Source organism: Carcharodon carcharias, chromosome 3 (assembly GCF_017639515.1).
Source record: "Carcharodon carcharias isolate sCarCar2 chromosome 3, sCarCar2.pri, whole genome shotgun sequence".
Lineage (NCBI taxonomy): Eukaryota > Metazoa > Chordata > Chondrichthyes > Lamniformes > Lamnidae > Carcharodon > Carcharodon carcharias.
In genome coordinates, this window is record NC_054469.1 from 222,681,042 (window position 1) to 222,703,518 (window position 22,477).

The 22,477-nt window shown below is 46.6% G+C and overlaps 1 protein-coding gene across 1 annotated transcript in view; it reads left to right on the forward strand.

Moving 5' to 3' along the window:
* LOC121276343 (cadherin-6-like) overlaps nucleotides 1-22,477 on the forward strand; it is a 160,821-nt gene that overhangs the window by 115,986 nt on the left and 22,358 nt on the right. The window contains exons 8-9 of the mRNA XM_041184632.1: nucleotides 14,364-14,500; nucleotides 18,754-18,881. Of these exons, the coding sequence (XP_041040566.1) occupies nucleotides 14,364-14,500; nucleotides 18,754-18,881 (265 nt within the window). The remainder of the gene's footprint in view (nucleotides 1-14,363; nucleotides 14,501-18,753; nucleotides 18,882-22,477) is intronic.

Here is a 22,477-nt window from a genome sequence, read left to right on the forward strand (position 1 = left end):
GGTGCTGAGCCGACTTTTCTGGTAACGAAGCGAATTTTGCTGAAAAGAGAGACATGTTGCTGAAACTTTTCACCTTGCACTCACCAGGACAAGTGCAAGAATTTCCTTCTTATGCTGTCCCTCGGGCTCGAGGATGACTTGCTTCCACACTAAAAATGAGTTCTCAGGTGACTGAAGAGTCCAATGCCTGACCTACAGTCGCTGTCACAGGTGAGGCAGACGGTGGTAGGAGGAATGGGTGGTTGGGGTGCCTGGGTTGCTACCTGCTTCTTCCGCTGTTGACGCTTGGCCTCAGCTAGCCCTTGGCGATGAGACGCAAGATGTTCAGCTCCTTCCCAGATGCTTTCCCTCCACTTTGGGCAGTCTTGGGCCAGGGATTCCCGGATGTCGGTGGGGATGTTGCACTTTTTCAAGGAGGCTTTGAGGGTGTCCTTGAAGCGTTCCCTCTGCCCTCCTGGGGCTCGCTTGCCAAGTCAAAACTCCAAGTAGAGCACTTGTTTCAGGAGTTTCATGTCAGAAGATGTGGCCACCCAGCGGAACTGATCAAGCATGGTCAATGCTTTGATGCTGGGGATGTTGGCCTGAGCGAGAACACTGACGTTGGTGCGCCCATCCTGTCAATGGATTTGCAGGACCTTGCAGAGGCAGTGCTGGTGGTGCTTCTCCAGAGTTTTGAGGTGCCAGCTACACATAGTCCACATCTCTGAGCCACATATGTGGGTGGGTATTTCTATTACTCTGTAGACCATGAGCTTGGTGCCAGGCTTGAGGTCCTGGTCTTCAAACACTCTCTTCCTCAGGCAGTCAAAGGCCACACTGGCACAGTGAAGGTGATGTTGAACCTCATCGTCGACGTCTGCCCTTGTTGACAGTCGGCTGCCAAACCATGGAAAGTGGTCCATGTTGTCCAAAGCCTCGTTGTGGATTTTGATAACTGGGGGCAGTGCCGTGTGAAGGGGCAGGTTGGTAGAGGCCCTTGGTCTTACGATGTTTAGTGTAAGGCCCATGCTTTCATACACCTCAGTGAAGGTGTTGACGATGGTTTGGATCTTGGCCTCCAAGTATGTGCAGGCGCAAGCATCGTCTGCATCCTGTAGTTCAATGACAGAGGATGGGGCGACCTTAGATCTGGCCTGCAGGTGGCGGAGGTTGAACAAGTTCCTGCTTGTTCTGTAGTTTTTCTCCACTCCAGCAGGGAGCTTGTTGAAAGTGAGGTGGAGCATTGTGGCATGGAAGATCGAGAAGAGCGTGAGTATGATGACACAGCCTTGCTTGACCCTGGTCCAAACATGGATTGAGTCTGTGGTGGATCCATTGGTCAGGAACACGGCTTGCATGTCATCGTACAGCAGGTGGAGGATGGTGACAAACTTTTGGGGGCAGCTGAAACGGAGTAGAATGCTCCATAAAACTTTGCAATTGACAGTGTCGAGGTTGACGAAGGCCTTGTACAAGGATTGGTGCTGTTCCCTGCATTTCTCTTGCAGTTGCCGCACGGTGAAGATCATGTCCATTGTGCTCCTTAGTGGGTGGAATCCACCTTGTGACCCTGGGAGGAGCTCTTCAGTCACAGGGAGAAGGTGATTGAGGAGGATTCCTGCGATGACCTTCCCTGTGGCCGATAGCAGGGAGATTCCTCTATAGTGACCACAGCCGGACTTGTCGTCTTTCTTGAAGATGGTCACAATTACGGCATCTCCATAATGTCCTGCTACGCTCTCCTTCCAGATAAGGGAGATGAGGCCATGTGTTCGCACCAATCGTGCATCTCTGTCCCTGCTTCGGCAGGGATTCCATCTACTCCTGACACCTTGTTGCTCTTTAGCTGTCGCATGGCCTTTTCTACCTCGTGCTGGGTTGGGGTTGTGCTGAGATGGTGGTGGATAGCCTGCTGCAGGATGGACTCAAGGACACTCGCGTTGAAGACAGAGTCTCTGTTAAGAAGATCTTCAAAGTGGTCCATCCAGCGGGTGCTGACTGCCTCTCTGACCTCGATGAGCACCTCTCCGTACTTGGCCAGCAGTGGAGTGGGGCCTTGGGTGCTTGGGCCATAGGTGGCCTTGACTGCATTAAAGGAAACACACACATCATGGTTGTCAGCTAACTATTGGATCTCCTGCACTTTCTCCACCCACCATCTGTTCTTTAGGTCGCGGGTTTTTTGCAGGACCTCAGCCTTCAGCCATCTGTAGAGCTGCTTTCTTGCTCCCGAGTTGGGTCACTGTTTCAGGTTCAGAAATGCCTTGTGCTTGGGATCTCCTGGTCATTCTCATCTTGGTGTTACCTGATCATGTGACCAAGCGTCTCTTCTCAGGTATTGATGATGGAGGCCTTGAGGGCAGACCAGGTGGTGTGGACACTCTGCATCTCTGGGTCACAAGGGAGTCGCCAGGTTGGCAGTGAAGACTGTCTTATCAGGGTCCTTGAGTGCCTCAATGTTGATTTCCCGGCGGCATTTTTCTGTTGCTGTCGTTGCTTTGGAGTTACATTGGTGTTGACGACAGTGTGAATTAGGCGGTGATCTGTCCAGCAGTCACTGGCTCCTGTAATGGGGTAGCTGATACATCTTTGTAGTCCCTCACTCGGACAATGACGTGGTCGAGCAAGAATGCCAAATTTCAAACAATGATTTATAGCACAGGAGAAAAGGGTGTTGATTGGTCGGCAAGACAACTCTGGTTGGCCAATGCATTGACATAGAGAAAGCAATGGGGAACTATAGGCTCCCCAAGTTCCCGGGTAATTCAAAAGAAGGCACACGGTTTGAACATATTCCTTTTTGCAGAGAATGCATCCCTTTGTATGAATGTACGTCGATTAAATAAGCCATGTTATGCATGACAGATTATCTTAAATAAGCTGTTCATGTAGCTATTCGCGCACTCAGGATTGATCAGCAAGTGCTGTCCCATCACAGAATCACATCTAACAGCAGACATTTTGTCAATAAACTGACTTACTAGGCCATTTCAGAGGATAAAGGTCAACTACATTGCTGTGGGTCTGGAGTCACATGTAGGCCAGACTGGATAAGGGTGGCAGATTTCTTTTCACTGAAGGGCACAAGTGAACCAGATGGGTTTTCATAGCAACCTAGTAGCAACCTGGTCACCATTACTAATACAGCATTTTATTCCTGATTAATTAATTGAATTTAAATACCCCAGCTGCCATGGTGAGATTTGAACTCATGGCTGAATTTCCCCACAGGTGTCAGGAACCTGACATTGGACTATTCCTTGGTCCCGACTGCATACGTTTCAGATGTGTACCCGAAGATGTCGCCTTAGGTGAACCAACAGTAGAAAACAAATTAGATCCCATGAAAAGAACACTGGGAAAATATCATATGATGGTGGCGTGTGTTTCTTCTTGAGAATCTCTGCCTGAATGCAGATCCAACCCAGGGCGGCATAATCTCCACCATGGGTATGGCAAGAAGGCGGGTCCCCAGCTTGAACAGAGAATCAAGCCCTGTGCTGTTGGCACCAATCTGATCCACACCGGCCTTCCAGTCAACTGAGCCAACCAAATCCCCCTAAGGAGTCCAAGTTGCTGTGGCAACATAGGCCAGGTTATTTGCGCTCCCCCACCAGCAGCTTTTTAGGGGGTGGGCATGAAATGGAAGGGATGGGGTTCCCTCTGGGTTCCCACCTGTCCTGACCACACCGCGATTTTATGCTGGGGCGGGCAAGGGCTCAGACGGGAGGCCCGCCCTTGCCCCAGTTGAGGCCCTTCAGTGGCCAATTGTTAGGCTTCAATTTTTAGACTGGCGGGAGGATTGAACTTCAGTGGGGGAAGCCCAAAAAAGAATGGAGTTACATCTCAGGCATGGGGGTCGGGGGGCGGGGAGGGAGGTTGGGATGGTGGTGTGTGCCTCCAGTTGAAGCCCCCTTCCAAAGTTGGGTGCCTCACCCCCACATAAGATATTTACCAGGATGTTGCCTGGGCTGGGGAGTTTTAGTTATGAGGAGAGATTGGATAGACTGGGGTTATTTTCCCTGTGCGCAGAGGAGATTGAGCGGGGGGGGGGGAGGCAAGATTGAGGTGCATAAAATTATGAGGGGCAGAGATAGGGTAGACAGGAAGGAACTTTTCCCTTTGGTGGAGGGATCAATAACCAGGGGTCATAGATTTAAGGTAAGGGGCAGGAGGTTTAGAGGGGATGTGAGGAAGAGTTATTTTCACCCAGAGGGTGGTAGGAATCTGGAACTCACTGCCTGAAAGGGTGGTAAAGGCAGAAACCCTCATAACATTTAAGAAGTATTTGGGTGTGCACTTGCGATGCCATGGCATACAAGGCCTTGGGCCTAGAGCTGGAAAATGGGATTAGAATAGTTAGGTACTTGATTGACTGGCGCAGGCTCAATGGGCCAAAGGACCTTTTTCTGTGCTGTAGACTTCCAAGACTCTATGACACTTAAGGTCCGGTAGCCTCCCCAAGGCTTCGATCTCCCCCTTCTCACCCCCACTGACCATCCCTACCCTCCTCGCCAGGATCCCTTGAACTTATCTGGGCCTCCAGTGCCAGGTCTTAGGCTCTGACATCCTCCTTCAGTTATTCTTCTGTCCACTACAGAGCTGTCACTGCAGGGACTGGAGAGCTGCCGGCCAATCCCAGGCAGGACTTCCTCCCGAATGAGGGGCAGGAGTGCCATCTGCAGCCAATTAAATGTTCACTTAAGCAGAATATGAGACCCCGCCATGCGAGGAACTCAGGCTGTACGCTTTTCCGTGCTCATTGTATTCTGGAGCTATGGATGGTGATGGCAGAGGCTCTAATTTCTTTCCATCATATGGTTGCCCAAGAATTTCTCCTGCTCTTACTGTCTGCCACTGACGTGTGTTGGAAGGATTTGTAGGTTGATACTCAACCAGTTTGGCCGTGTTGAGAATGAACCTTCCTTGGACATCTAGTCTAGGAGTAGGACTGGAACCTGGAGCTGCTGGCTCGGAGATGGGCATGCTACCCACTGCACCACATGACCTCCTCAATAGTCTCGTCTGATGAGAGCTGGCAGTTAACAGGCTGTCTCTGTGTTCGCTGTCCAATTAGTGATAACGGGCGGGATCCGGAGCCGGAAATGCAAGACCTCGCAGCTCTCCGCTATGGATGCTGGCAGCCCCCACCTGCTAATGGCCAGACTGATTGAGCGGCAGGAAAGCCTTGCAGCCATCATTAGTGTCAGTGGAGGGGGTGAAAATTAAAATGCATATAGCTATTAGAGACCACCTCAATGATTTCACCACCCAATGGGAAGACAGCAACCTTACCATTTGCTGCTGAGAAACTCTTCAACAGCATCAATAGAAGCGAGGCTCCAATCTCCTGCTATAAAGCCATCTCTTCCCAACTGCTCAAGAGCAGACAGAGTTGTGGGGGCAGGAGGGGGGCTTGCATCATTTGCAAAATTTCAATTGTGTCCAGAAGTAGAGGCTACTAGCCCTTTGAAGTGCCTTAATTGTTGCCCACTGCTGCGGTGTGGACAACCCCTGCTGTCGGGAGGCCATCTCCAGGAAAAGTGCATGGATGTAGGAGGATGCTGTGGAGCTGAGCCGACATATGTTGTTCTAAATTTCCACACCTGCCCTTGGGAAAATCCAGCCCCATATCTCCAGATCACTAGTCCAGTGCTCATTATTGACATATCTTCAAGGTTTCCTATAGTGTAGGAACATGGTAACCAAGCTGCATCTTGTCCTCACACAATTTCCACACATGCAGCAGGATTCACTCCTTGGTGATTAGGAGCAGGAATGCTGACCAACTATCCCCTCCCCATTCATGGGCACGCACTCTAATTGTTCATTGAGACCAGCTGACTCAGCACGGACCAGCATTTAAGATTGGGCTGATAAGTGGCAAGTAACATTCGTGCCACACATGTGCCAGGAAATGGCCATCTCCAGCAAGAGTGAATCTGACCATCTCCCCTTGACATTCAATGGCATTACCATCGCTGAACACCCCCCAACATAAATGGCCTGGGAGTTACCATTCACTAGAAATTGAACTGGACTAGCCATATAAATACCATGACCACAAGAGCAGGTCAGAGGCTAGGAATCAGAGGTCAAGACAGGAGAGCAAAATAGTAATATGAGAAATTAGGGTCAGAGAATGGCAAGAAGGGACAGAGCAAAAAAACCTAAGAATACATCAACAGTCAAGACTAGATGGAGACTAGATGGAGACTGGATGTTACAAAGGTAACAAAAAGACAAAACTGAAGGCTCTCTATCTGGATGCGTGTAGCGTTCATAACAAAGTAAATGAATTGATGGCCCACATTGAAGTAAATAAATATGATCTGATAGCAATTATGGAGACATGGCTTCAGGACAACTAAGATTGGATTCTTAATATTGAGGGGTACATGATATTCAAGAAGAATAGGAAGCTAGGTGAAGGTGGAGGGGTAGCACGGTTAATCAATGAGGTCATTGGTTCAATAGTTAGAGATGACCTTGGTTCTGGAGATCAGGGTGTAGAATCGGTTTGGGTGGAGATGAGGAATAGTAAAGGGGAAAAAGTCCTTAGTGGGAGTGGTCTACATGCTTCCTAAGAGTTGCCACAGTATAGGACAAAGTATTCAAGAGTAAATATTGTGTACTTGTGTTAAAGGGACGGCAATAATCGTGGGTGATTTTAATCTACACAGACTGGAAAAATCAGATTGATAGTAATAGCCTGGATGAGGAGTTTATAGAATGTTTTTCAAGATAGTTTCTTAGAGCAGCATGTTCTGGAACCAACCAGAGAGCAAGTTTATTAGAATTGGTATTGTGTAACATGACAGGATTAATTAATGACTGAGTAAAGGCACCACTAGATAACAGAAACCACAATATGAATGAATTGTACATCCAGTTTGAAAGGGAGAAGGGTGGGTCTAAGACTAGTATTTTAAACTTAAGTAAGGGTACGTATGTGGGGATGAAAGCTGAGTTTGCTGAAGTGAACTGGGAAACTAGGCTAGAGGATAGATCAATAGAGAAGCAGTGGCAGATATTTAAGGGGATATTTCAGACTATTCAGAATAACTATATTTCTACCATAAAGAAAAATTCTAAGGGGAGGACCCTCCATCTGTGGTTAACTAAGGAAGTTAAAAAAGGCATCAAATTTTAGGAAAAAGCATACAACTTCGCAAAGGTGAGTGGCAGGACAGATGATTGGACAGAATATAAAGAATGGCAGAACATGGCTAAAAGGTTAACCAGAAGAAAGAAATTAGAGAATGAGAGGAAGCTAGCTAGAAATGTAAAAACGGATAGCAAGAATTTCTACAGGTATTTAAAATGAAAAGAGTAAGTAAAGTGAGTGTTGGTCCTCGAGAGAGTGACAGTGGGGAGTTAATAGTAAATAATAAGGAAATGGCAGAAGAAATAAACAAATATTTTGCTTCTGTGTTCACTATGGAGGATACAAGAAAAATTCCAGTAATAGCTGCAAATCAGGAGGTGAATGGGAGAAAGGAACTTAGTGAAATTGGAATCACTGGGGAAATAGTACTGAGTAAATTGATAGAGCTGTGGGCGGGCAAGTCTCCGGTCCTGATGGACTATATCCTAGAGTCTTAAAAGAGGTGGCAAATGAGGTGGTCACTAGATTCTGGAAACATTCCATCAGATTGGAAAGTAGAAAAATAACCCCTCTATTCAAGAAGGGAGGGAGGCAAGAAACAGGAAACTATAGGCCAGTTAGCTTGACATCTGTCATGGCGATGTTATTAGAATCAATCATTAAAGAGGTTATAGCTGGACATTTAGAAGAGCTCAAGGCAATCGGGAAGAGTCAGCATGGTTTTGTGAAAGGAAAGTCATGTCGAACCAATTTATTGGAGTTTTTTGAAGGAGTAACATACACAGTGGATAAAGGAGAGCCTGTAGACGTGCTGTACTTGGATTTCCAGAAGGCATTTAATAAAGTGCTACATCAAAGATTATTACGAAATTAAAAGCACATGGTGCAGGGGGTAACATATTAGCATGGATAGAAGATTGGCAGAAAACAGAGAGTGTAAATAAATGGGTCTTTTTCCGATTGGCAGGATGTGACGAATAGAGTCCCACAGGGGTCTGTACAGGGGCTTCAATTTTTTATGATTTACATCAATAACTTAGGTGAGGGGAGTGAAGACATGGTAGCTAAATTTGCAGATGACACAAAGATAGGTAGGAAAATATGTTGTGAAGAGGATATGAGGAGGTTGCAGATGGATATAGATAGGTTGAGTGAGTGGGCAAAGATCTGGCAAATGGAGTTTAATGTGGGAAAAGGTGAAGTTGTTCACTTTGGCAGGAAGAACAAAAAAGCAGAGTATTACTTAATTGGAGAACAGCTGCATAATTTATAAGGCGCAGAGGATCCAGGTGATCTAGTACATGAGTCACAAAAAGTTAGCATGCAGGTATAGCAAATAATTAAGAAGGCTAATGGAACATATCCTTATTACGAGAGGGATTGAACATAAAAGTAAGGATGTTATGCTTCAGTTATACAGGGCATTGGTGAGATCTCACCTCGAATATTGTGTATGGTTTTGGTCTCCTTTTTTAAGGAAGAATGTAAATTCATTGGAGGAGGTTCAAAGGAGGTTAACTAGATTGGTACCTGGACTGAGTGGATTGTTTTATGAGGAAAGGTTGGACAGACTGGGCCTGTTTCCACTGGAGTTTAGAAGAGTGAGGGATGAATTGATTGAAGTTATGCAAGATCCTGAATGGCCTCGACAAGGTGGACATCGAAAGGATGTTTCCTCTTCTGGGTGAGCCCAGAACTAGCGAGCACTGTTTTAAAATTAGGTGTCATCCTTTTAGGACAGAGATGAGGAGAAATTTTTTCTCTCAGAGAGTTGTGTGACTTTGGAATTCTCTTCCTCAGAAGGTGTTGGAGGCGGGGTCACTGAATATTTTTAAGGCAGGGGTAGATAGATTCTTGTTAGGCAAGGGAATCAAAGGTTATCGGGGTTAGGTGGGGATGTGCAAATTGAAACACAAGATCAGCCATGATCTTATTGAATAGCGGAGCAGGCTCAAGGGGCTGAATGGTCTACTCCTGACCCTATTTCTTATGTTCTTATGTTCTTATGAGTCCTGTAATGAGTAACTCACCTCCTGAGCCCCCAGAGCCTGTCCACCATCTACAAGACAGAAGTGAAGAGTGTGATGGAATAATCTCCACTTGCCTCGACTGCAGCAGTTCAAGAAGGCAGCTCACCACCACCTTCTCAAGGGCATCTAGGGATGGGCAATAAATGCTGGCCCAGCCAACAAAGCCCGCATCCCATAAATGAATTTTAAGAAAAGGATGAATGCAGCTCCAGAAACACTCAAGAAGCTCAGTGGTATTGTCACTGGACTAGTAATCCAGAGACCCAGGGAAATGCTCTGGAGACCTGGTTTCAAATCCTACCATGGCAGATGGTGAAATTTGAATTCAATAAAAATCTGGAATTAAAAGCCTGATGATGACCATAAAACCATTGCAGATTGTGGTAAAAACCCATTGGCTTCATTAATATCTTTTAGGGGAGGAAATCTGCCCTCCTTACCTGGTCTGGCCTACATGTGACTGCAGACCCACAGCAATGTGTTTATAAGACCATAAGACATAGGAGCAGAAATTAGGCCATTCGGCCCATCGAATCCACTCCGCCATTCAATCACGGCTGATAAGTTTCTCAACCTCTTTCTCCCGCCTTCTCCCCATAACCTTTGATCCCCTTACCAATCAAGAACCTATCTATCTCGGTCTTAAATACACTCAATGACCTGGCCTCCACAGCCTTCTATGGCAATGAATTCCATAGATTCACCACTCGCTGGCTAAAGAAGTTTCTCCTCATCTCTGTTTTAAAAGGTCTTCCCTTTACTCTGAGGCTGTGCCCTCAGGTCCTAGTCTCTCCTACTAATGGAACATCTTCCCCATGTCCACTCTATCTAGGCCTTTCAGTATTCTGTAAGTTTCAATCAGATCCCCCCTCATCCTTCTAAACTCCATCAAGTATAGACCCAGAGTCTTCAAATATCCCTCAGATGTTAAGCCTTTCATTCCTGGGATCGTTCTCGTGAACCTCCTCTGGACCCTCTCCAGGGCCAGCACATCATTCCTGAGATACAGGACCCAAAATTGTTCACAATATTCTAAATGTGGTCTGACCAGAGCCTTATAAAGCCTCAGCAGCATATCCCTGCTTTTATATTCTAGTCCTCTCGAAATAAATGCCAACATTGCATTTGCCTTCCTAACTACCGACTCAACCTGCAAGTTAACCTTAAGAGAATCCTGGACTAGGACTCCCAAGTCCCTTTGCACTCCAGATTTCTGAATTCTCTCCCCATTTAGAAAATAGTCTATGCCTCTATTCTTCCTACCAAAGTGCATGACTTCACACTTCCCCACGTTGTATTCCTTCTGCCACTTCTTTGCCCATTCTCCTAACCTGTCTAAATCCTTCTGCAGCCTCCCCACCTCCCCAATACTACCTGTCTCTCCACCTATCTTTGTAGCATCTGCAAACTTGGCCAGAATGCCCTCAGTTCCTTCATTTAGATCATTAATGTATAAAATGAAAAGTTGTGGTCCCAACACTGACCCCTGCGGAACTCCACTAGTCATTGGCCGCCATCCTGAGAAGGACCCCCTTATCCCCACTCTCTGCCTCCTGATAGACAGCCAATCTTCTACCCATGCTAGTACCTTGCCTCTAACATCATGGGCTCTTATCTTACTGAGCAGCCTCCTGTGCGGCACCTTGTCAAAGGCCTTCTGGAAGTCCAAGTAGATAACATCCATTGGCTCTCCTTTGTCTAACCTACTCGTTACCTCCTCAAAGAATTCTAACAAATTTGTCAGGCATGACCTCCCCTTGATGAAACCATGCTGACTTTGCCCTATTTTACCACTCACTTCCAAGTATTCTGAAATCTCATCCTTAATAACGGACTCTAAAATCTTACCAACAAACAAGGCCAGTCTAATCGACCTGCAATTTCCTGTCTTTTGCCTCAGTCCCTTCTTAAACAGGGGGGTTACATTAGCTATTTTCCAGTCCTCTGGGACCCTCCCTGACTCCAGTAATTCCTGAAAGATCACCACTAACGCCTCCACTATCTCTTCAGCTATCTCCTTCAGAACTCTGGGGTGTAATCCATCTGGCCCAGGTGATTTATCCACCATCAGACCTTTCAGTTTTCCTAGCACCTTCTCCTTGGTAATGGCCACCATACTCACTTCTGCCCCCCCCGACTCTCTTGAACTTTGGGGATGTTACTTGTGTCTTCCACCGTGAAGACTGACGCAAAGTACCTATTCAGTTCCTCCGACATTTCTTTGTTCCCCACTACTACTTCTCCAGCGTCATCTTCCAGCGGCCCAATGTCCACTTTTGCCTCTCTCTTACCCTTTACATATCTAAAAAAAACTCTTGCAATCTTCTTTTATATTACTGGCTAGGTTACCCTCATATTTAATCTTCTCCCTCCTTATTTCTTTTTTAGTTGTCCTCTGTTGGTCTTTGTAGGCTTCCCAATCCCCTGGTTTCACACTGCTCTTCGCCGCATTGTATGCTTTCTCTTTAGCTTTTATGCTGTCCCTGACTTCCCTTGTCAGCCATGGTTGCCTCGTCCTCCCTTTAGTATGCTTCTTCTTCCGAGGGATGAATTTTTGCTGTGTCTCCCAAATTAGTCCCAGAAACTCCTGCCATTGCTGTTCCATTGTCTTTCCTGCTAGGCTCATCTCCCAGTCAATTCTGGCCAGCTCCTCCCTCATGCCTTTGTAGTTGCATTTATTCAACTGTAATACTGTTACATCTGATTCCAGCTTTTTCCTCTCAAATTGCAGGGTAAATTCTATCATGTTATGGTCACCTCCTCCTAAGGGTTCCTTCACCTTAAGCTCCCTTATCAAATCTGCCTCATTACACATCACTAAATCTAGAATTGCCTGTTCCCTAGTGGGCTCCACCACAAGCTGCTCCAAAAAGCCATCTCGTAGACATTCCACAAATTCCTTTTCTTGGGATCCACTACCACCTGATTTTCCCAGTCTACCTGCATATTGAAATCCTCCATGATCACTGTAACCTTGCCTTTCTTACACGCCTTTTCTATCTCCAGGTGTATCTTGTGCCCCACATCCTGACTACTGTTCGGAGGCCTGTACATAACTCCCATTATGGGTTTTTTACCTTTGCGATTCCTCAACTTTACGCACACAGATTCTACATCATCTGACCCTACGTCGTTTCTTGCTATCGATTTAATTTCATTTCTTACTTACAAAGCAACCCCACCCCCTCTACCAACCTGCCTATCTTTTCGATGGGATGTATATCCTTGGATATTTAGCTCCCAGTCCTGATCCCCTTGCAGCCATGTCTCCGTGATGCCCACCACATCATACCTGCCAATTTCAATCTGTGCCACAAGCTCATTTACTTTATTTAGTATACTGCGTGCATTCAAATACAACACCTTCAGTCCTGTATTTCCCGTCCCTTTTCTCGTGGTCGTCCCTTTATCTGATGTGCTTGAAGTTAGATTCCTTGCCCTTTCCAAACACTCTGTCCTATTTTGTGTTCTGGAGACTTTAATAGCCTCTCCTGGGCTCTCCTTTTCAGGTTTTTCATAATTTTCCATGAAGTTGAATCCACCCCCCACACGCTAACCTGCTGCTTTGTTTCCCGTTATTCATACTTCTTGGAGTTTTACCCTTCCCTTCCCCCCCCACTTTCTAGTTTAAAGTCCTGTTGACCACCCTATTTACCCTTCTCGCTAGAACATTGGTCCCAGATTTGTTCAGGTGGAGACCGTTCCAACAGTACCGATCCCTCCTGTTCTAATACTGATGCCAGTGCCCCACGAAATAGTTGCCTCTTAAATAGCCTCTGACGAGGGCAATTAGAGATGGGCAATAAATGCTGGCTTAGCCAGCGATGTCCGCACCCCATGAACGAAGAGGAAGAAAAACCATACAGGACAAAGCAGCCCGCATGATTCACACTCCATCCACCTTATACTTTCGCTCCCTCCACCACCAATATACAGTGGCAGCAGCGATCACCATCTACAAGATACACTGCAGCAACTCACCAAGGCTCCTTCGACAGCACCTTCCAAACCCAGAACCTCTACCACCTAGGAAGACACGGGCAGCATGGGAACACCGCCACCTGCAGGTTCCCCTCCAAGTCACTCACCATCCTGACTTGGGACTATATCACCATTTCTTCACTGTCACTGGGTCAAAATCCTGGAGCTCCCTCCCTATTAGCGCCATGGGTGTATCTACACCACATGTACTGCAGCAGTTCAAGAAGGTGTCTCACCACCACCTTCTCAAGGATAATCAGGAATGGACAATAAATGTTGGTCCACATTCCATGAACAAATACAAAAAATTGACCTACTTTCCTGATCTGTACGATTCAGTTTTTCTTGACTTGAGTTTTCTTGAGTGGAGCTGTATAATGCATTTTTAATCTTCTTTTCAAGTACACCCTTATTTTGGAGACCAGTGTTAAGATGCATGTCCACAATTAGTCATGTGATAAGTCCTCAATCTTGACTAAATCACCACAAAAGCAACCACCCATATTAGAAACATCATCACAGGGGAGGGAGGGAGAAAAAAATAGGAGGATAAATTTTCACAGATCATTCGCAGACGACTCCTGGAGGCTGGCGTTGTTTATTTTATATCTCAGATCTATGCAGAAATCACACTAGTTTCTATGGCCAGGATTTTCCAGCCACAACTCCCCCCACCCAACACTGCCCCCCCTTCCCCCACTATGGCAGCTTCCCCTGCTGTGGGGCTGGCAAGCCATTGAAATTCTGTTCACATCAGCGAGATCGGAAGATCCCACCATCATGAGGGGCTGGAAAATTCCAGCCCATGTGTCCAACAAGTTTTATTCACAGTGCTTTACAATGCCTATTCCATGCCACAGCTTTTCCCTGAGTCCACGCCCAGGTTTAATTAATCAAGCACAATGAGCACCAATTGTAAACAGACTCACAAATCAAACACAGAACAACTAAACACTAGACGGCTACAGACAGTGCTTACAAAGGCTTAATGGTAGAGAATGCTACAGGTACAAGGAAAGAACATTGGCAGTAGCTGGAAAGCTATCCTAAATGGGCATGAAAAACGTGAAATGATACTGCAACAAAATCTTAGCTGGAATAAGTGAGCAACACATTTAGTCAGGAAACCGATTGCTGGGTGAGAGTCCTGTGTAAAAGATGTTTGAGATGCTTTAGGGATCAGCAAAAAAAAGTGTCAAAAATATCCATCCTTTGGAAACGGGTGACAAGTTAGATCAATTGTTTTTCTGATTTGACTTTTCCAGTTACTCTATCGATCGACATACTGACTTGGACAGATATTTCAACATAAACTCTGCCAATGGATCAATTGTAACCTTAAAACCACTTGACCGGGAAGAAATGCCATGGCACAATATTACTGTGATAGCGACCGAGACGGGTAAGCTTCAATATGGCTGCTGTTTTGTTTCAGTTTTTCTGCACTGTTGCTCTACTTTACCGAAGTCGCTCAGATTAATATTGGGTAAGTGGTAGGCTGCTTTTATTTTCAAACAGAGAAGGTCAGCTATGATCTAGTTGAATGGTGCAGCAGGCCCAAGCGGCCTAGTGGCCGACACCTGCTCCTAATTCCTGTGCTCCCATGCTTCAACTTTGCAGTCTGCCAAACTTTGCAGCCAAACAACCCATTTTCCCAAATTGCTGCGGAAGAGATGCAATTCAGTTCTGAGTATTGTTATAAACTCGAAGGGCTGAATCTTCTGTTCGGCGTGCAGGGGACCCGTACAAGGACATCTGGTGATGTCGGGTGTGTGTCCCGACATCGCCGCGGGTCACTCTGCTCTTTCGTTCAGTGGGCAGCGCACCGGAGTCGGCTACGGAACTGTCAAAGGCCTGTTAAGGCCATCGATAAAACAGTTAACCAGTTTGACAGGGCTGCCCGTCCAACCTTAAGGTTGTTGGGGTGGGGAGAAGCGAAGAGCCCAGACGGCCTTCGTATTTTACATGAAACCTCATCCACGAGCAGGATGAGGTTTCATGAAGGGTTTATTACATTAGTAAATATTGTTTAAATGTTTGATAAACAGCTCACGTGACGCTGTCACACGAGGGGACATGTGTAAATGACTTTTTACCTTTTTTTATTTTGAAGTTTGAAATTGAGCTTCATCTTAAGATTTCTGCACTGTTTCGCGTGCATGGATGAAAGGGTACAGGCCCCAACCCTCCCTCCCCACCCCCGCCCGCACAGGTAGCGCTGAACGCTACCGGGTGCATGTCACACTGGGCGGGCCTTAGTTGGTCCGCCCACGTAAAATGGCGGCTCGCAGCCAATCGCGGGCGGCGATCGGCCCCGTGCCCACTCCCAACCGGCCCACCCAACGGGGAGAAAATTCTCCCCAAAGTATTACACAAAACTAAGAATGGAGCATCTGACTTTAAAATGGGGATTGAATTACATCTAGATCCCTTGGTCTAATTATCCCCTTCATTCTAACCCTGCTTGAACTTAACACTGCCCTTTATCTTGACTCTTAGGCAGTAATCTTGACTTTATGCGACAGTGTAAAACAGGTGACAGAGAATCGACAGCCTACTTTAAATCCCTCAGGATTTTTATTTCCATTGAAGCAAATGGGAGACCAACTTACTCTAAATAAGTAATGATGGTTTGAGAAAAGTTCAAGATTGAAACATTCTTGGGATTTGGATGCCTGTCTAGATCAAGAGTTTTGAGGGTAAATTTTCAAAATATGCAATCCTGGCATAGCGTGTTGGAACCCATATCAGGAAATTGCAGGCACGTTGCCCGTCACTTTCCATCCTTTGAAACCTGATTTGTTTTTATGCTTGTATCTTTGTCGCTTGGCTCACAGATTTGCCTTGTATCCAGGGGGATCATTTCTAGATTGAAAGCACTGCCTCAGAGTGTGGTGGAGGCAGATTCAGTTGTGACTTCCAAAAGGGATTTGGATAATGATCTGAAGGGAAAATAAATTGCAGGACTACAAGGAAAAGGTGGGAGAGTGAGACTAGCTGAGTTGTCCCTGCAGAGAGCCAGCATGGACACAATGTGCTGAATGGTCTCCTGTGTTGTAACTACTCCATGATTCTGTGATTCAGTGTCACTGCAACTGATGCTGGTAATGTGAATAATTTGAGGTGATGAATTGAGTATTGCCTAACTTGCAACATTGAATTAATTTGAGTTTCCTTCTTTGAGATTTCAGGGCAATCTTTGTACCAGACCAATCCATTCCACAGTCAGCCATAACTCTTTGCCTTGTTCCGTTCACAGCTCAGAGACACAGGCAAGCAAGGAGAGTGCTGATAGTTAAAATCCTCACCTTCAGTAAAATCAGCAGCAGAAACAGATGATCTTCCAGCTGGACTAAAAGTGCTGGCTCTCTCACCAGGAGCACATATGACTAACATCTAACTTTCCATTCCAACGTCAAGCCTCACCTCCTCCACAACCAAAACTAAACTCTAGATTTGAATCACAGTCTTTGAACAGACAGTATCTCATCTCACATTCTGTACAAACATACGGACAAGGAGCAGGAGTAGGCCATTTAGCCTCTCGAGCCTGCTCTGCTATTTAAGAAGATCATGGCTGATCTGATAGTAACCTCAAATCTGCATCCTGCCTACCCCCAATAACCTACCACCCCCTTGTTTACCAAGAATGCATCCACCTCCTCTTTAAAAATATTCAAATACTCTGCTTCCACAGCCTTTTCAAGAAGAGGGTTCTAAAGACTTAAGTAGTTTAATAGCAATACATTTAACAGTGCAATTATGAATTCAATTTTAGTACTAAAAGATCCCACAGTTGTTGGAGATTTCCACTTTAGATCAAATCAGCTTACTTCAATAAGTAATGCAATCTCTGCTTTGGGAAATATGGAGTAGAAAATGTATTGCTTTGGATTTAATTTTTAATGAACCATTTGACTTGTGTACACCAACTTTTCATGTTTGGTGCCGTGAAGCCCCAGAATTCCTGGGATCGGAGAGAACTGGAAACCCAATTTCTCCCTGGGCAGAACAGGAAGTTTGGACCAGCATTTGGTTCCACTGGGATTCCATCCCATTACTGAAAAGGGACCAGTGGAGACCTTCCATCTCCTTAGGTTGTCCTTGTGGGAATCCTTAGGTTTTTCTGGGAAATTATGGGCAGTATGTTCTTCATTGGTCTCATCAATCTCACTGCCAAAAGCTGGCAATAGTACCACAAAAAACCTTGGTATGGGCACCAGAAGTCTTTCATGGTATAGCAATCTCCCCTTGACAGTGAATCCCCCACTATCAACATCCCGGAGATTGCATTGATCAGAAACTGAACTGGACTAGCCATATAAATACTATGACTGCAAGAGCAGGTCAGAGGCTAGGAATCCTGTGGCAAGTAACTCACCTCCTGACTCCCCAAAGCCTGTCCACCATCTACAAGCCACAAGTCAGGAGTGTGATGGAATACTCTCCACTTGCCTGGATGAGTGCAGCTCCCACAACACTCAAGAAGCTTGGCACCATCCAGGACAAAGCAGCCCACTTGATTGGCACCCCATCCAAAACATTCACTCTTTCCATCACCGATGCACAGTGGCAGCAGTGTGTACCATTTACACGATGCACTGTAGGAACTCACCAAGTCTCCTTAGACAGCACCTTCCAAACCCGCGACCACTGCCATCTAGAAGGACAAAGACAGCAGACACATGGGAACACCACCACTGGAAGTTTCCTTCCAAGCCACTCACCACCCTGATTTGGAAATATATCGCCGTTCCTTCACTGTCGCTGGGTCAAGATCCTGGAACTCCCCCCCTAATAGCACTGTGGGTGCATCTACACCACGGGGACTACAGTAGTTCAAGAAGGCAGCTCACCACCACCTTCTCAAGGGCAATTAGGGATGGGCAATAAATGCTGACCTTGCCAGCAATGCCCACATCTCACGAATGAATTAAAAAAAAGTGGTTAGACCACATCTGGAGTACTGTATAGTTCTGGGCACCACACCTTAGAAAGGGTATAACAACCTTGGAAAGAGTTTGGCGTAGATTCACCAGAATGTTACCATGGCTCCAAGAGTTTTATTATGAGGAGAGATTCCATAAACTAGGCTTGTATTCCCTGGACTATGGACGACTAAAGGATGCTGTGATTGAAGTTTCTCAGGATTTCAAAAGCAAGTGATAGAGTAGATAGAAATGCTTTCCACTGGTGGAGCAGTTGAGGGCAGGGGAGAATAACTATAAAATCAGAGCCAGGCCTTTCAGGAGAGAAGTTTGGAAACAATTCTTCACACAATTGGATTGGCAAAACCCTCTCCCATAAAAAGCAGTAGCTGCTAGCTCAATTAAAAATGTTAAATCCGAGACAGACAGATTTTTGCTGGACAAGTTTTATTAAGGGACACGGGCCCAAGTCAGGTTGAGGGAGTTAGAATAAACATCAGCCATAATCTTATGGAATGGTGAAACAGGCTAGAGGGGCTGAATGGCCTCTGCCTGATCCCATGTTCAAGTGGAATAAAATCGAATGAGAACAATACATTTCCTGGGATTCATCCTCTGAATCAGACTCACACCTACATCAGATTACGCTCAGATTAAATGGGCTTAGATGCTTCATCAATTGCACTGCAGGCTATCTTGACTTATATTTATTTTTGCTCATCTGCAGTTTTGGAAAATTCAAGGCAAACAAGCCGCGTGCCAGTTCTAATCAAAGTTTTAGACGTCAATGACAACGCTCCAGAGTTTCCCGTGGTTTATGAGACCTTTGTCTGTGAAAATGCAAAGGCTGGCCAGGTAAGCTGGTTTAAATGTTGAAAACTGGAATTGAGAAGTAGATAGCTTGGCTCTCCCATCATCCCCCCAAGCTGTCTTGCCGCCCGCTTCACTCCCACGTAGCCACAAGGGCTATTCAATCACACCTTGTTGTCCAGGCTCCTTATTTCTTGTACGTTTTAAACCCACCAAGCCACCAGAGCACTGTTCCTCCTCAGTGTGATGGCTGAGTCTCATACAGCCATCTTGGCAACTATATGATAAATTACCCCAAAACAACTTAATTGTCTTTCAGCTGAAGGGAGAAGAAACAGCTAGAAATTGAACTGGGGGGAACTGAATTTAAAAAAAAGCCTTTTGTTGTAATATAAAAGCAGAAATTCTGGGGGAAAGAAGTTCTGTTTACTTAATTTTTATTTACTTGTACATACATTTGTTGCCATTTACTTGAGGCTCAGGATGAGGCACATTATACTAGAGATACATTTCTTCTGCTTATAGTCACTGTCTAGAATTCTCCGTATAAGTAGGTGTTTTAATCACCTCAATGATGACACATCGTTGTACACTGGCACAAACTGTATCTCACGGGAGCAGCTCCAACTGCATCCATCTAATCATTTCCATTATTAATATTCCATATTAACTAACCTGGGGTCTTCATAAGCAACAATTTCTTTTTAAACTCATTCTGAGGATGTGTAGCGTGTTGCTGATCAGGTTAGTATTTATTGCTTATCCCTAATTGCCCCTTAGGAAAGTGATAGTGAGGCACCTTCTCATGAACCACTGCAGTCAGTATGGAAAAGTTCCACCCACAGTGTCTTTGGAACTCTCTTCCTGAAAAGACGGTGGAAGCAGAGTCTTCGAATATTTTTAAGGCAAAGGTGGATAGATTCTTGGTAAGCAAGGCAGTGACAGGTTACTGGGGGTAGGCGGGATGCTGAAGTTACTATCAGATCAGCCATGACCTTATTAAATGGTGGTGCCGGCTTGAAGGGTTGAACAGATCCTTGTTCGTATATTCATGTGCTGTTAGGGTGGGAGTTCCAGGATATTGACCATGAAAGTGAGGAAACAGTGAAATATTTACAAGTCAGGTATTTACAAGTTGTACAGCTTGATGGGGAACTTGAAGGTGATGGTGCTCTTATGTACCTCTTGTCCTTGTCCTTCCGGGAGATGGAGGTTGCAGGTTTGGAAGGGCTGTCAAAGGAGGCTTGGCGAGTCACTGAAGTGTATCTTGTTGATGGTACACTCTGCAGTGACTGTGCACCAGTGGTGGAGGGAGTGAATGTTTAAGTTGATGGATGAAGTGCTGATCAAGCAGGCTGCTTCGTCCTGGATGATTTTGTTACAGCCGATCACCAATTTGTTAGCTTCCCAAAAGGGATCCTCTAACTTGTTATGCCCCCAGGTGAGCAGGAATGAGGTGGCTCCCTTCTTTATTCAACCACCTTGGTTGGTCGCAACAAGGTTAATTTAAGAGGGATCCCTTCCTCCTGTGGATAACTTTACCCAGTCCAAATGTATTCATGTTTTAGAAGGAGCCAATTTAACCAGGCTTCCTTGAGTCAAAGAAAGAGTAAGTTTATTAGTTACTAAAACCCAAGGAAAATAATAAAAACATAAACACACAGATCAGAAATGAGAAGTTGAGTCCAAATAAAAGTTTAAAAAAGATATATGAATCGGTCTTTGGCTTATCCAAGAGGAATAGATGGCGAAGACTTGTCGCCATTAAGTTGGTTGATTGCGGTAGAGCTGACTTTGGCAGTTTAGCAGTTGGTTTGGAGACACTTGGGGCTAAATTTTCTGTTTGGCGGGAGGGCGGAGTGGGAGTGGGCGCAGACAGGCACGGATCCAATCGCCGCCCGCGATCGGGTCCACACCACCATTTTATGCGGGCGAGCCAATTAAGGCCTGCCCAGCGTAATATGCGACTCCCAAAGATAGCGGGAGTGGGCGGGCGGCGGCGGGAGTGCATCGTCCACCAGGTCCAATGGCGACCCGGCGGCCTGTTTATATGAAGCACTGGCAGCCTCTGCAAGGCTGCTCACACTGACAAGTGGAAGGGCTCACCAGAGGGCTTCTGGTGAACAGGCCTAGCTGGAGGGTAGGCCAGCGGAGCAGGCGAGGCTGGAGGGTAGGGCGGGGTTAGGCCAGTGTGCACCTCATTTCTCGGATGACTGCCTTGCTGCCCTCCTTGAGGAGGTGGCAGCACGGTGGGAGGTGCTGGTTCCCCAGGATGGGAGGAGGAGGCCTCCCCACATGACAAAACGTGCCTGGGAGGAGGTGGCGGAGGTGGTGAGCTCCCGCGATGTGGTGCAGAGCACCTGGATCCAGTGCTCTGGCAGGGTGAGAACCATGTCGGCATTGGGCATGTAACCCAGTAGGTCACCTTACCCCCCCTGCTCCTCCCCTGCAACAAGTTTGAGTGTCATTTCTGCATTGAATCATTGACGGCATTTGTCCTTTGCTGGGTGAGCCAGCAGAAACAGCCCATGCTAAGGTCAGCCTGGGAGTGTGATGACGAGATGGGCTTTGCCCCCACAGCATGTGTTACACTGAGTCCCACACGGCTGGTGTGGGGGCAACCTGGAGGAGCTGCGCCTAGGCGCAGTGTTGGAACTCCAGGATATGTCCAAGTCAGGGTGCTGAGATGCTGGGAGGGGAGCTTCAAGGTGGCGTTGGCAACAAACCATCTGCTGCCCGCTGCGGTCCACGTGCTTGCCCCTCCTTGCTATGGAAGGAGATACCGTGTGGAGCCTAATGTGATGTAGGCAGCGTGTGTCCAAGGGGGAGGTGGGGGGTGTGGAGCAGGCCTAGCATCATTGTGTGGGTGTTCGGCAGCTGTGGGGTGAGGAGACTCTGGAGCCCTGATATGTCCCACTCTGGTTGGGGTGGGCCGTGCGTGAAGAGAGTCCATGTGCAATTTACACTAATCAATGCTCGTCTCTCATTTTCAGGGGAAGAATGTTCATAACGTGGCAGAGTTTGTGAGGACTGGGGGGAGCCAGGCACAGGTCGCCATTCTTAGCCGTTTCGAGCAGGAGGCCCTGGATCTGGAGAGTCACCATGCACCCAGGTCCACTGGTGTCGGTGAAGCTGGGATGCCAGGGCCAGGTATTTATGTCCAACAGTGAGGTCAGCATTGTTCTCCCAACAGCCAAAACATTGCTGAAGGTTCAGTGATTTATTTGTGCAACATGGCTTGACCATTGCTTATGGAAGGATGAGCACATAATGATCCGGGGGACATGGATGCACTTTGACATTGTCTCCATGTTAACTGATCCACTGTCCTTGTTCTTCCTTTCAGCATCAGTGGAGCAGGGCCGGGAGGAGGAGCAGCAGAGGCCCCCTCTCACACCTGAGGGCCCTGAAGTCTCACCAGCGTCACACCATCTCTGCCAGGCAGGCACCAGCGCAGATACCAACACCTCAGTGGGCATTCGAACATTGGCTAGTGTCCCGGGGCACAGTGGTGAGGGCACTTCACAGTTGCTGGAGGAGTTGGCAGAGACAGAGAGTGTCCATGGCGCCAGCAGTCAGAGGACTGCAAGTGGCCAGGCACATGCTCAGTCGGTGCCTGATGATGTACCTCTGGAGTCGTC